At 41.1% G+C, this 15104-nt stretch overlaps 1 protein-coding gene and 1 non-coding gene across 7 annotated transcripts in view; both read right to left on the reverse strand.

The window, feature by feature from the left end:
• UBAP2 (ubiquitin associated protein 2) overlaps positions 1 to 15104 on the reverse strand; it is a 151862-nt gene that overhangs the window by 7439 nt on the left and 129319 nt on the right. For 3 of the 6 annotated variants that reach the window (XM_071216820.1, XM_058301990.1, XM_058301995.2), the window contains 4 exons: positions 14045 to 14258; positions 6219 to 6258; positions 3279 to 3462; positions 2351 to 2420 (listed from right to left, as the gene is read on the reverse strand). In XM_071216820.1, coding sequence (XP_071072921.1) covers positions 2351 to 2420; positions 3279 to 3462; positions 6219 to 6258; positions 14045 to 14258 — 508 coding nt within the window. The remainder of the gene's footprint in view (positions 1 to 2350; positions 2421 to 3278; positions 3463 to 6218; positions 6259 to 14044; positions 14259 to 15104) is intronic. The other 3 variants (XM_058301993.1, XM_071216821.1, XM_058301994.2) reach the window with 1 other exon arrangement.
• Positions 4899 to 4980, reverse strand: LOC111758744 (small nucleolar RNA SNORD121A). Its single transcript, XR_002792913.1, has one exon. It is a non-coding gene; the product is annotated as a small nucleolar RNA SNORD121A (small nucleolar RNA).

Raw genomic sequence — 15104 nt, forward strand, 5'->3', positions numbered from 1 at the left:
TACCTAGAAATAAAGACCAAAGACCTGACTGAAAAATGAGCAAGAATATGAATGGTTTATAGAGAAGGAAATTTATTGGCTATTAAGTATGTTAAAAATATGTTCAACCTCATTCAAATAAAAACTACACTGAGGGGCAATTTTGGGGAAAAACCCCAAATATTTAATAAAACCATTTCGAGGAGGCTGTGGAGAAAAAGGACATTTCATTCATTGCCAATGGGAGGTTAAATAGGTAAAATCACTATGCAGGGCAATTTCTATAAAAATGCCAAATGCCAAGCAATTCCACATCTAGGATTTGCCCTCTAGACATCCATATACAAGAAACTACGTGTTTAAGGTTATCCAAGGCAACACTGTAGTATCAAGACTAAATATGGCCTCAAAGGTCCAGCAATGGGGATAAATAATGTAATATGGTAGAAAACTGTGAAAAAGAATCAAGAACCTTATGTTTCAACATGGAAACATCTCCAGCGGGGGGGGGGGGGGGGAGTTGAATGAGTCTGTATGGAATGCTCTCAAGTTAAAAGGAAAAAAAAAACTGGCAGAAGGAAATTGAATACGTCTATGCTTTTTCTTTTATATGGGTTTAAAACGAACTCAAGAAAGTGGGAGGTGAGAGGTGTAGAAACAAACAGAAGAAAGACAGAAAAACTTTTCAGTATTGTATCTTTTATTATACCTTTTATTAGTAAGTCTTGTGAATATGTTAGCAATGTGACACTTCTGTGCGGGGCTCACCTGACCAAGCATTATCTGGCTGTGGCAGTTTGAGCTGTATGATTTGGAGTTTCCTAACAAGAAAGAGAAGAGGGCAGCCAACCAGGTGTGTGCAAGCACTGAGCTCCTACGTGCCAGTTCCCCAGGGACAGGAGGAGGCCAGCTCTACCGTGCTCGTGACAGGGACAGCTCATGAACCCACCGTCCAGAGGGCCCAGGCAGTCAGGCAGGCCCTCTCCACAAGGGCACAGGTATCCACACTGTGCCTTTCAACTTTGAAGAGGTTAGTCTGTGTGCTTTATGACAAAGGATTATGTGTAGTGCAGGATCTCACTTGCAAAATTAGAGGTGGAAAGTCATACTGCTAGATCCTGATGGAAGGATAGCACTGTCCCCCCTTGCCACTGCCTTGCTCTGCAGATCACCTGATCCTTTTTACAGAGAACACAAACTTCCCCAATTTCTTGCCTCCTCATTCTACACAGATCTTTCTTCTCTGCCTGGGAACCACCCACTCCAACCTTGCCTGAAGCCTCCAGCCCTCTCACAGGAACATGGACATTTTGCTCTCCCCCAGCATCTTCCTTTCCACCTACCTGATAGTCAAGACTCTCTGAGCTTTCAGTTAGGCATGCCCACCCCCTACCCTGCCGCATCTCCACTTCACTACTTTTTTCCCTCATCCTACCACAATCTGGCCTGACCATTACCACTTAAATCCATGTTTCCAATCTCACAACTCTATAAGCCACAAACTAGGGTTATACTATGGCACATCAGGACACTTCCCAGCGGCACCCCCACTTTGAATCTTTCCCTGTTTGGCTTCCTTGACAGAGTATTTTCAGGTTCTGTCCACCCTTCAAACTTCCTTCTTCAGTGTTGACTCTCCTAAAGTCTGTCTGTCTCTGAGCTGGCAAAGAGGACCTGAGACTGCACAAGGAAAGATCAAACATGACTCTTAATGGCCACAATCAGTAAAGTTCCTATGACTGCTAACAGAGTGGAGAGAAATTACAGTAACTGAGCCAGGGCTCTCAGCCTCCGAGAGCTCTATGGGCATGTGCACACAGTAAAAGAAGGCTAATTCTCACATAAGTTCTCCCTTTCCTTTCAAGCATTTTCTCTACAATGATCTTCACAAAGTAACTGAAAACCCTCTCAGGATTTTATCCAGAAACCCTGCTCTTGATTTAGCTTGGTTCTTAGAATTAGCAATGAGCCTACTTTTCTCTAAAAAGCTTTCACATGCCTCAACATACCAAGGCCCAGAAAATAAAACCTCAAATAACTTCCCTGCTAGATAAAAAAGTCTTATGTAATGACCTGGGAGCTCAGGAAATTCTTGGGAACAAGAATCTCACCACCTACCAATCCTGCCAATGGAAAAACAGATCTGGAGAAGCCATTCCTCCAGAAAAGCTCTCCCTACTCAGGAACCAAGATGTCTTCCATGCTACTGAGGAGACCAACAGCTCAAGCCACATAGCTAGATCAAAGCATTTAAGCCCAGCAACTCTAGAGCATCTCGGATAAAGTCAACCAACTAAAGCCCCACCTGCACACGACTAAGCTTCAAGCTCGTCAAAGCAGGGTGGTAGTTCAGGGCCCAGAAGACACTTACTGTGTGCGGCGTGCTCGAGGAGAGTGCTGTGTGCGCAGAGGAGAGGCTGCTCTGGTGGCTGGAGAGGGAGCTGGAAGACAAGACAGAGCACCACGTGTCTACCTGAACAAGCAACACCACAAAAGTGCCCACTGGGCTAAGGGGCTTGATTCAAGCTTGGCCCCATCCCTAGGGAAGCCCCAGATTCAGAGCCATCATTCCACATCCCTGTAGACCCTGGTGATGGGAGGAACCCTTCCTGGTGGCTCCAATAACCTTAAGAGTCACTTGTCATGGGGATCTGGTATATCTCAACCTGGGAAACCTCCAGAGCTAGTTCAGTCTACCACAACTAGAACCGTTTGCTTTTTAATGTGGAAAAAAAAGATGGTACTAACAACAATGCCAGCCTTGGAGCGTGAAGGAAGCAAGCTCCTATGTTCAACTCCAAATGCCAGAGTCAGAGCCTGAATTCCCATCAAACCCAGAATTCAAATTGATACTTTGATCCTGGCTGAAGCAGAGGAAACTCTACTTAGAACAAACCCATTTGTAGAGAGCAGACCCGTTTTCTACACACTATTCTAGAAACTCCAAAGCCATGACAAGTACAAGTCAGACACCTATTCAGAAATCCAACATCACTTTCACTCCACATGGTCCAGAGCTGGAGGAGAGCTCGGGGTACCCTCCTGACAGTCCAAGAGGAGCAGAGGGACCCCTTGCAAGGGGACCCAGTGCTCTGTGCCAGCAAAGGCATTCGAAGGAGAAAAGGTTTTCATGCCTAGAGGTTTTGAGACACTACCCAGCTAAAACCTAAGCTAAAGGATTGAGGCAAAAGGCCAGTACGTGGCAATGAGTGTGTTTAGTTCATGGGAATGACATTCTATCAGGGCTCCAGGACTTTGCCCCAGCATGCCTTCACTCTGCACCCACATTTTCCCCATACCTGCTAAGCTGAGAGAGGGGGCTGCTGGATAGGTCACCAGGCTGAGACAAGGTGGGCAAAGTGGCAGTGTGCTGGGATGCGGAGGGTAGAAGCGTAGTGCAGGAGGTGGTGCTGGGCAGGGAGCCCACAGATGGGAGGACGGAGGGAGGGTCTGTTGTCTTTGGAGCTGGAACAGATGAAGTAGCTGCAAGAAACAGATCTGTTTAGCTCCAGAACCAATCCTGAATATCTGAAGTAAGCTCAGCATCCCATCACATGCCAGGCTCTGCTGAGATATACAGAAAATTATACTTCCCAGGGATCCTGCCAAGCATGTCACCAAGTAGTCCCTTCTTAGGACAACCAAAAGGACCCAAATGGTCAAGCGTACAGGCCTTGGGGAGAAGGAGGGAAATGATACCTTCATAATCATGAGCTGGTGCTGCCCCATGATTGGACATCCTTCTCCCACCTAAAGGACACCACCCCTTAGCAGCATCCACAGTGGACAAGCGGCTGAGACTGACATACAAGGGGAGGCCAAGTTTCCTCAATTGTGGTTAAAGGGAAAGTTTATATCACTAGAAGGAAAGCTAAAGGCTGAAACTCGCGACTGTGTAGCATAGTGAACCCTATTGTGGATGATGAGTGTGATTAACAGCACAAATATAAGAATGTTCTTTCATGAGTCGGAACAAATGTGTATTGATACTGTAGGATGTCAGTGTGAGGGTGGTATTTGTGCAAAGGTACATCTAATGCAGACTATGAACTATGATGAATAGTAATATATTAACATTTTTCATCAACTGTAAAAAATAAGAGAGAGAATTATGCTAAGTGACAGAAACCAAAGTATTGCATATTATTTGATTCCATTTATACAAACCGAAAATTTGGATAGATTTGTAGAGATGGAATTGGATTGGCAGATATGTGTATCGGGGCAGGGGAGGGGTTGAGAGGTGACTGCTGGAGGATAGAGACTTTTTCTTTCTGGAGTGATGAAAATGCTCTAATATTGATGGCAGTGATGAATGCACAACTCTGTGATTATATCAAAGGCCAATGAATGTACAATGTATGGTATGTGAAAATATCACAATAAAATTGCTTTTTAAAAAAAGTCACAGCAAAGTAACAACAACAAAAAGCAAACAAAAAGATAAGCTCAAATAAAATGCCTGTACCCTTATAGATCTAACTATATATATTTCAGGATTGCTTAGGATCTTGCTGATAAAAATGTCTCAGTCTGTCTCAAGGGTATAAAAAAAATATAGATTCCAATGGAAGAAAAAAGCCACAGCAAGGGACAGTGAAAACCTTGTGGACAAGACCACCCAATGGTTATTATTATGTCTTTGCTTCTATCAAATCATTATCAGATCAGGTTAACGTTGCCTAAGCTCACAGTCAATTTAAGGCAGGAGGAAGTTGAGAGCCCACACCTCGGTTGTGGAAAGATACACATGCAGATACACATCTGCAGAAAGAACACACACCTCCTGGCCAGCTCTGACTTTCAAATGCACAGAGTGAGAACTGCCTGGGTATGTGCTTGAAGAGAATAACCTCAGAGCACATAAATAAGCAGTTAGGTGTTCAGAGAAGACATGATAGATACAATCAGTCCTTACTTTGGGAAAGACTCAGTTTTAGAGCTGTCCACACATACAACTCAGATATGTGCTTGGAAATAAAACATCACTGTCTTTCCCAGTTAGGAAGGAGGACTGCCCTTTCCCTCCTCCTAACAGGACTCCCAGGAGCTCAGGCGGAAGCACTCTAGTCTTGGATCACACCAGAAACAGTTTACAGGAAGCCTTTCAGAGAAGAAGAAATGGGGGAAATTGGGTGAAGAGAGTCTGGGAAAATAAAACCTATCTTAAATGCAAACTATATTTTCCAGATATTTCACACTTCATTTAACATCTCCAAACAATCTAGGATGTCTGTATGTGCTCTTGACCCAATTCTATGCCTGGGCAAAAGAAACTTGCCACTACTGATGCTGGTGTGAGAAGCCCTTGTGTCATCCAACGAGCTCAGAGCTGCCAAAGTACTTCCAACAGCTTTGACAGCTCAGCAATACCTTCAACACAAAACCCAATCCTGGCAAATTAAAATCTGCGATTTCGATTCCAAACGAGGCCCATCCTGCTCTGCTGAATTTGCATGCCCCTCCCCCAATCGAATTTTAAGAAGAGTCATTTTGGCTTTCATGCCCAACAGTGAAGACATCCATTTATCTTGAATGATGGAAGAAAATCAACATAAATAATCACAGACAAGCTAGGCAAGCACAAAGGAAAGAAACAAATAACAGGAATTCACAGCATTATCAGCAGGGACCACCTAGCAGAGCTGCTCTAGAAGGGGGAGGTGGACGGGGGAGGGTTTCCTCTCACTTTCTCCCAAGGACCCGCAGTTAACGTTTTCCTCTCTCTTCCTAGCAATAGGTCTTCAGATACTAAAGGCAGTAAGCAACTCTTTCTTAAAGCAGCACACTAGTTTTTTCCTTTAAAAGGAATTCCCCCATTCTCATATTATTGTACCCCGAGCAGTTTCACCATCTTGGAACCTGTGTCTCTGAGTAAAGCCTCTTAAAACCTTAGTACACACTACTACACTACAGTATGACTAGGGCGTAAGTCCATCACACCTCCCTCTGGCTGTGCCTCAGAATTTCTAAAATTACCCACCCACCAACACCAGGCACACGGGAATCTCTAGCTGACCTTCTTAATCCTGCAAGAAAATCAAGAGTAGGTTTCTCTTAGTGACCCTGGCTTTTCTGTATTCTAATGATGGATTGGAAGCAGCTCTCAGAAAAGTATAATGGGCTATTTTTGCAGGATAAGGCACTGGCCAATTGGTGTTTTATCCCCTCCTGTTAGCTATGCTTGGACCATTTGGCTTCCACCAGCCATGACAAAAACAGTTTACTTATATACTTACTGTCTAGAGGCTGCTGACTTCGACCACCACCATGTCCATTCTATAATGAACAAAAAAGAAAGTAAGTAAACCACAAAATCAAATGATAATCTAGATGACTTTCTATTGGGATTTAACAACAAACATTCAAAGTACAGATGAGTCAAAAAGGAACAATGTCCTGTTTTATTTTATTTAATAGACGTAGGGGCAATACAACAAAGTCTTAATAAATTCCATGGAGCTGACATTTTTGAAAACCAGACCAGTTACTTAGGGAAGTAGCAGAGACACAAATATTAAGACCCTCAATCACAGGAAGCAACGAAACAGTCCTAAAACAACTTTTAAAAGGTCAAACTATTCCAACAGGGAAGTTCCATTATATTTGAATCACCAGTTTCCTATCTCATGCAAACTCTATCTCCTGAATACCACTTAGGCAAGAAAGAAAATGTCTCCAAGATTATAACAAAGACAACTTCCATACCAGGAATTATTACATTTATATCACTAGCAAAATGATTCTCAGAAAAAAAGAGATGGTTAGGACAGTGTGGCTATCCTGTAGAAGAGTTAACAAAAAGGCATTTCCTGCAACTGACACACAGGAAGGCAGAAGTCACACATATGACTTTGCCTCCAAGGCCTGGGCAGGGGAGACACGGCATACAGTGATCAATGGTTGGGCCTGCAAGGCTCAGACACTCCCGATGGGAAGGGAAGCATGCCACAGAAGGAAATCTCTTTTCAAAGTTTCAAAATTACTAAGGAAAATGACAGACATTACAGCTGTTGCCTTTGCATAAATCCAAATCCAGTTCAATTTCCAGTTCATGAAATGTTCTACTTATTTATAATATATCTTGTTCTAAAAACAATCTAAACTTTTTACAAGAAATGTAGACAATAAAAGAGAACCACTAGGAGGAAAAAGAAAGTTAAAATAAAAGATTAAGGTCAGGAAAAGGAAGATACACAGGCAGAGAGTAAAGTTTTGCTCTCGTGCTTCCCCCCTAAGTAAGGCAGGGTTCACTACCCACTAAATAAGAATATGCCACATCAAGCATCCGAAATACCACAAACCATGCCATAAAAAGTAATCTCCTCAAAACTGCACAAAACAAAATAGAAAAGCGGCCAAGAAACAGTAAGCTTCGTACCTTAGGAATATCTCGTTCTACCTTGAAAATCACTGTTAAAACACAATGAACACACGGACATAACAGAGGGGTCACTTTATTTGGGGTGGGGAATATATTCTAGGGAGAAGAACGGTGGGAGCCAAAGCAAAGAAATATCAAAGTGTCAGGAGAGATCAGAAACATGCAAGAATTGAGATGTCCTGGAAATGACAGGGATTTAAACTCGGATGGCGCATGGTTCAATTTATGTTTTAGAAACAATACTGGCCAACAGAACTTTCTGCAATAATGGACATAATTGTATATCTGCATCTGCATGGTTCCATATTATAGTCACTAACTATATATATAACTAATAAGCATCTAAAATGTGGCCTGGGCGGCGGATTTGGCCCAGTGGCTAGGCGTCCGCCAACCACATGGGAGGTCCGCGGTTCAAACCTCCGGCCTCCTTGACCCGTGTGGAGCTGGCCCATGCGCAGTGCTGATGCGCACAGGGAGTGCCCTGCCACGCAGGGGTGTCCCCCATGTAGGGGAGCCCCACGCACAGGGAGTGCGCCCCGTAAGGAGAGCCGCCCAGCGCGAAAGAAAGTGCAGCCTGCCCAGAGATGGTGCCGCACACACGGAGAGCTGATACAAGATGACACAACAAAAAGAGGCAGGGATTTCTGGTGCCGCTGATAAGAATGCAAGTGGACACTGAAGAACACACAGTGAATGGACACAGAGAGCAGATGTGGGGGGGGCAGGGAGGGAGAGAAATAAATAAAAAATAAATCTTAAAAAAAAAAAAAGGAATATATGGCTTTTTGAAATGTGTAAACCCAGAAAGACTAACAAGCGAAAAATGATAGCAACAATTATTTTGTAGATTAAAAAGCATACAGAGGGTGATAACCACTGTCCTGGAAAAGACAAATCCTAACTTGATAGCAGGGAAAACCAGAAAACAACCCAATTCATATCAAAGAACAATACCAAGCAACTCAGTAGCTATCTACACCAGGTAACTTTGGCAGTGGGAGTGGAAGTGGGGCTAAAGGTAGGAAGATCTGCTTAAAGCTGCACAGAACCAGATCCCCTCCTCCCTTTGCACAGGGTGACTGTCCCGCCCTTAGCTCTTTCCAAAGGTTCATCATAGGGTAACAAAGGGGCAGAAGGGACTGAGGGGGGGAAAAATGGGTGTTTGTTGACAAAATCGATGTTTTGACCCCCAGCCATCTTTTCCCATTAGGCTCCCAGAACCCTGACAGATAAGCATATGTCCTTCAGGAAAGAGATCAGAAGGACATCCCCTGGGAAATCTAAACAAGACCAATGGAAATGGCCAAAAGGGTCTAACTCCACAACTACGCCATACTGAAGTCCATGGTGAACAATCTGCCCCTCTCCCCCGCAAGCCAGAGTTCTTAGGTAACATTTCAAAGCCCATCTCTAGCTTAAGTAGGCAGCCAAGGATCGCCAGAAGTTTGAGGTAAATATCTTAACAGAAAGGAACAAAAAAGGAAGGTGGAAAAAACAACTTAGAAGAAACCATCTATTGGGGGGGGGCACTCAAGAATATTCTCAAAAATATGAGATCAGAAGAGTAAAGAAAAGAACAGAAAAGGGGTAAGCCTATGAGGACAAACACATGAATAATAGAAGTTTCACAAAGAAAAAAATGGCCAGGCAAATATATTAACAAAGTAATTTAAGAATATTTCTCAAAACTAAAAACTTGGATTTCCAAATAGATGGTACCAGTCTGACTTCCAGGGATAGTGAAGAGGACAGGGGAACCCTCCAGCAGTTAGCAACTGTAACATCTCAACAATAATTTAAAAATTGGCTAAAGGCACTGGAAAGTGATCAAAACCATTAAGAAATCAGAGGACAATTCTGACATTGTTGCCTGAGTGTATGCCCCAACCTAAATATCTAGCTCCTCTTCCAATTCTCAGCTATGCCCTATGCCATCTTAAGCTGATTTGCCAATATCAGGAATAAAAGAGGAGACAATACCAATACAGATCCTATAGCCATTAAAATGATAAGATATCATAAGAACTTTATAGGAGTAAATTTAACTAAGATGAAATCGACAAATTCCTTGATATACATAGATTATATAGATAAAAGAAACAAGGTGTGACTAGCCCTTTATTAATTAAAGAAATAAAATTAGTTACAAATCTTTGACAAAGAAAACTTCTGGCCTAGACAGCCTCAATGGCAAAATCTACCAAACACTTAAGGCAGGAAAAGGAACAATCCTACAAAAGCTCTTTCAGAAAACAGAAATGAGATAAGGTTGGCAGTGCTTTTCCATAACAGCAAGTCAATCAAAAATGCTGTGGCAGTTAAGAGGTTATTTTATGACTCCCCAAAAGATGAAGATCATGTTTGTAAACTAATCTATTCCTCTGGGTGTGATTGCATTAAATTCAGGTGAGGGTTGTTTGATTAGATTACTTTATAAGACTGATTTAGGGCTTTTGATTGGACTAAGTCAGTAAGGTATGACTTAGGTTGAATCCCTCCCCTCTTGCTAGGTCTGATATAAATGGACTCACAGGGACAGACAGAGGTAAAAAGGAAGCTGGTATATTTGATTCTACAATGTGAGACAGACAATTGCTTAAGCATGAAGCCCCCAAGAGGCTGGCCCATGGAACAGCTCAAGAGGAGAACAGCCCTGCTCTATGTCTGACAGCTTACAACTGAACTTGGGAAGACAGCAGAACAGCTAAGACTGATTTGGAGGCCTGGAAAGAGACAAGCTCTATGCCTGCTTGCTCAAAGCTGAGTTCCAAGAGATGGCAGATTCTGGAGGGGAATGCAAAAAATCAAGGAATAATAAAAAAAGCAGCATGTTACCAAACAACATGGAAGGAAATAAGAAAATTGGCTAAGTAAAAAAAAGGTCACCAGGGCAGCAAAAGGGTTTGTGGTGGGGAGTGGTCTGTGGGGCAGGAGATGGCTATTGTCCAAATCAAGCCTCTACTGAACTGTCTCACTCTTATAACTGTGACTGTATACTTCAAAACTCAAACGAAAGAGATGATGCAACTGTGTGAAGGACAGTATAATATAAGAGCAAGGCTAGTGGAGCAGGTGGAGCTCAGTGGTTGAGTGTGCACATCACAAGTACCAGGTCCCAGGTTCAATCCCCAGTACCTCAAAAAAATTTTTTTAAAAGAGCAAGGCTAACCTGCATGCCTAAAACAAGATGGTGAAAGAAGGGAGGGTTAAAAGATAAGGTCCCCATGACCTAGTCACCAATAAGAGAGAAACTTGGAGAAAGGAACATCTAGATAGAATTATCTAGCAAACAGTTGAGAATATACAAGCAAAAATCTCAATTTAAAAAGTCACATGCATGGAAGCGGCTGTGACTCAATCAGTTGGGCTCCCGTCTACCATATGGGAGGCCCTAGGTTGGCATCCTGGGGCCTCCCATATGGTGACGCAACAAAGAGGGAGACAAGGGAAAAAAAAAAAAACCACAGAAGGCGGCGTAGTGAATGGACAGAGAATAGACAGCAAGCAAAAAGCCGAAAGGGAGGGTTGGGAATTTTTTTAAAAAGTCACCTGCAGAGTTACAGCAAAAGTTACTGGTTAGAACTAAATAGCAAAAGTGAAAAGGACTCTCCACAATGATTCGAAGGCAAATCATGTTGTAAGGTGGATAGTTTGATAATGAGCCCACTGGCTATTTCTTGGTCATGTTAGTCAGGTCCCTCAGCAGGCAAGTGGCAACAGTCGTACTCCCTAAAACTCAACTACCTGACATGAGGTCCAAAGCCTGTGGAATACGAAACGGGCCAAAGGCAAGGAAAAGACTACAATGAAGGAGACTAGACTGGGCCAGAAGCTGTGGGTGTGGGGAGCTTGGTCCTTAATCTATCTGGGTCTCCATATTACAAGGTTGTATGTACAAGCGTTTACAAAGTTCTGATTATATAAGAAATGTTACATGGAGAAGTCCTTAAAAGTTGTGGTAATGGATGGATGGTGGTGATAGCAGTCCAACACTGTGAGTGTAATTAATACCACTCAGTTAATGTATACATTAAAGTGGTTAAAATGGGAAATTTTATGTTGTATATAAATTACCAGAATAAAAATTAAAACAAAACAAACAGCCCCTACCCTTGAGATCTGCATACTTTATATGATTTTCCTTGGTTTAGTACCCATCTTTCATGCCATAAAGCATAACTAGTTTTTATCTGTCAAACAGCTCCTAAAAAGACTAAAATTTTGTTCTAAAATTTGCAGATGTGCCTGTGGCTGAAACGAGTAGTCTAGGGAGATGGTTACTTGGAGGACAGCTGGCGGATATGATAGTACAAGGAATGTGTAATAAAGATTTTTGCAGTCGATGCGCATGGTGGTTATTAATATAAACACAGGAATGTTCTAACGACAAGGTGTTAAGAATCTGGTGATACAGAGGAAAATTATTTGTAAATATACATTGAAAAAAACTAATGTAATTTATAGACTATTGTTAACAACAACTTTGTGATCTTTTTGTATTTAAAGCAAAGTTGATACAATTATTAATACTAGGTCAAAAACAAAGAAAATGGGGTTTCGTTTTATGATGTATGAGTATTATTAAGCATTTTTTCCTCTTCTTTTTTTCATTAATAAGGAGATTGAAACCATGTCATTTAATGTGTTTCCGTCTGTGTATCTTTCTGAACACTATAGAAACAATTGAGTAGTAATTGGAATTAGATGAGATAAAAGTGCCTGTTAGAGTTTTTAAGGAATAATGCTTCCATAACTTGAGCTGCTTTTTTCTGTTATTATATTTTTTTTGAATTTGAAGGATCAAGAGCATGCAAGCATATTTTATAGAATGATCACAACATATCTGTTTCCTTGGCACCAGGAAGGCCTTTTCCTAAATTGCAAGCATATCTGCACTAGTCTGAACATGGACTGCATAAAGGTAAGGTACTGCATATGTGTGTTTAAGTTTGCTCATGTAGGAAGGGTCCTGGTGGGGGCAAAAGTTTGGATTTTACTCAAAGGATTATTGATCACCAGTACCATTCATGAAAATTAACCTCACAAAAGCCAAGGCATTAAAGAGTTATTTTTTTCTAGATTACTTTAGAAGGTTTAAACACAACATAAGAGTTGTTGAACTGAAATTTCAAGATGCACATTATATTTAAAAAATAATTTAAAGTGACAAAAGGAATGCAGAATTGCAAATACAGTGACTTTCCCCACAATATTTGAGAAAATTTTCAAACATACAGATAAGTCTAAAGCATTTCACAATGAACACTCATACCCTATCAACTAGATTCTATAATTAACATTTTGCTATATTTGCTTTGTACCTATGGATCCATCTAATCTACCCATCTCTCGATCTCTCTTCTGTTAGATTTTAAAGTACATTAGTATATTTCAGAATTCAGATCATTAATTAGAGTTCAATATTTATCATGCTTTTTTTAAAGTAAAACTTACACACAATGAAATACACAAATCTTAAAGAGTACTGCTTAATGAATTTTAACAAGCACACACCCTCACATAAAACAAATCACACTTAGATATAGAGCATTACCATCACCCCAGAAAATTCTTTCATGTGCTCACTGATTTTACTCTCATAAGAAATGTGGACAAAGGACTCAAGGGTAGAAGGATAGTCTCCAAACTGTTCACAGTGGTGTGGTGCAGTGGGGACAATAGGCTTACCTATAATATTTTAATTTCCTGCAAGGCAAAGATATTTAAGTATTACAAGGGTGAGTTAAAACTTCTGTTTTTCTTCGTAACACAACAATCATAAAGACAGTTGATTTGTCCTAGCAAAAATTTGGACACATTTTCTTTTGTATATATTTTAGGTTTTAAGATTCTCAGGAGGTATTTATACACCTCTAGTTCAGAGATAGAGCACGTGAAAAAGGCCAAAACTCAGCACACGACAAGCCATTCTATCAGTATCACAGAACACAAGGACTGAACACCTTGTCTGAAAACAAACTCCTGTGTAACCTTAGCAGGAAAGCAGAATGGCATAGAAAATTGGCTGAATGGCAATGACAAAGAGATATGCAGCTAGCAATCCTTTATAAGGACTTAAAAAATCCTAAGGCAGGACTTAAAAAATGTAATAAGACACTGGATTTCTTTAACCACAGTCCAGTATTATTAACAAAAGCTGGGTAAGGAAAAACCTAATTTTAATTAGGTTGATGGGGATTAGCTAACGATGGGGAGCATAAGCAGCTGAGGAAAAGGAGTAAGGCAGAAAGTGGTGCAAGAAGCATTCAGAGAGGTGGGCATAGTCAGACAGTGCAGGACTACATAGCATGAGAGCTAAAATTCTTATTTACACAGAGTCTTGGTTTTCCCATGGCGGGAGGGGGGGCGGGGAAAGTTACCGGAGATTGAACCCAGGACCTTGTACATGGGAGGCAGGCACTCAACCACTGAGCTACAACCGCTCCTTGGTTTTCTCCATAAAGTGTGTGTGTTTGTAGATATATTCACACACTCGTTGGCATGAGTGCTAAAAAAGCAGATTTCAAATGAGATATCCACTATAACCAAAGTGAACAAGGAAACTCAACAAACTACAAGGATTCTACTCAAAAGGTTAGCCAATTTCTACAAGGAAAATCCACACACTGTGTTACAAAACAGAATTCTTTTAAGAGAGGAAACCTGAACACCACTTACCGTGACAGTTCCCGGAGCTGGCTCTGATGGACTCACGGAGCTTTGGTATGCGATCCTGTTATGCACAGAACTCTGGTCATAGGAGGAAGACGTTGTTACTGGACTAGAGGAGCTCAAGGATGAGCTGGTCAGACTGGAAGAGGTAACGACAGAAGTTGTATAGGTGGAATCCTGTACTGCACTGGTCATCGGTAAAGAGGTATTCAAAGGATCACTAAAAATGCAAAAGGTATTTATACATCTTGGTACATTCCTGTCAGTTAACGTAGCTTGATAAAAGAGAATTAGTTCATCACTTTATTGTCATATTCTAAATAAACATGTCCATAACTACAAATCTACTCTATTACATTCTTTCATTGCCTTAAGGGATGCAAATGATGTTCCAAACAATCCACCCCATCTCCCCAAATTACACCTACCTACTATGACAGACACGGAAACAAAGAATCCTAAAGCAATCTGAGTGTGTTAGAAAGGAAACCTAAACAAATACTAGGTTTTTGTTTCTCTGGAAAGTGAGAAAATTAGATAATTAAGTAAAAGCGCAAATGTGAGATCTCTATTAATAAAATATTCCACTGAAAGAAAATAACAAGTATAGATAATAGAAGTCTCACCCACAGCTGGTGGGAACATAAAATGGTATAGGCACTATGGAAAAGTTTGGCAATTCCTCAAACAGTAAAATATAAAGTTACTATTTGACACAGCAATTCTACTCATAGGTATATACCCAAGAGAACAGCAAACATACGTTCAGACAAAAATTTGTACTAGAATGTTCACAGCCGCATGATTCATAATAGCCTAGCCCAAAAGTGGAAACAATCCAAAATGTCCATTAACTGGTAAATGGGTAAACAAAATAGGGTACACCCAATGAAATATTATTCAGCCATAAAAAGGCAATAACATGCTGACTGATACATGCTACAGCAGTTGAACCTTAAAACATAATGCTAAGTAAAAGAAGGCAGGCATAAAAAGCCACATAATGGAGGATTCTATTTATATGAAATGTTCAGAATAGGCAAATCCAGAGACAGATGTAGATTAG

The sequence above is a fragment of the Dasypus novemcinctus genome, chromosome 8 (assembly GCF_030445035.2).
Source record: "Dasypus novemcinctus isolate mDasNov1 chromosome 8, mDasNov1.1.hap2, whole genome shotgun sequence".
Lineage (NCBI taxonomy): Eukaryota > Metazoa > Chordata > Mammalia > Cingulata > Dasypodidae > Dasypus > Dasypus novemcinctus.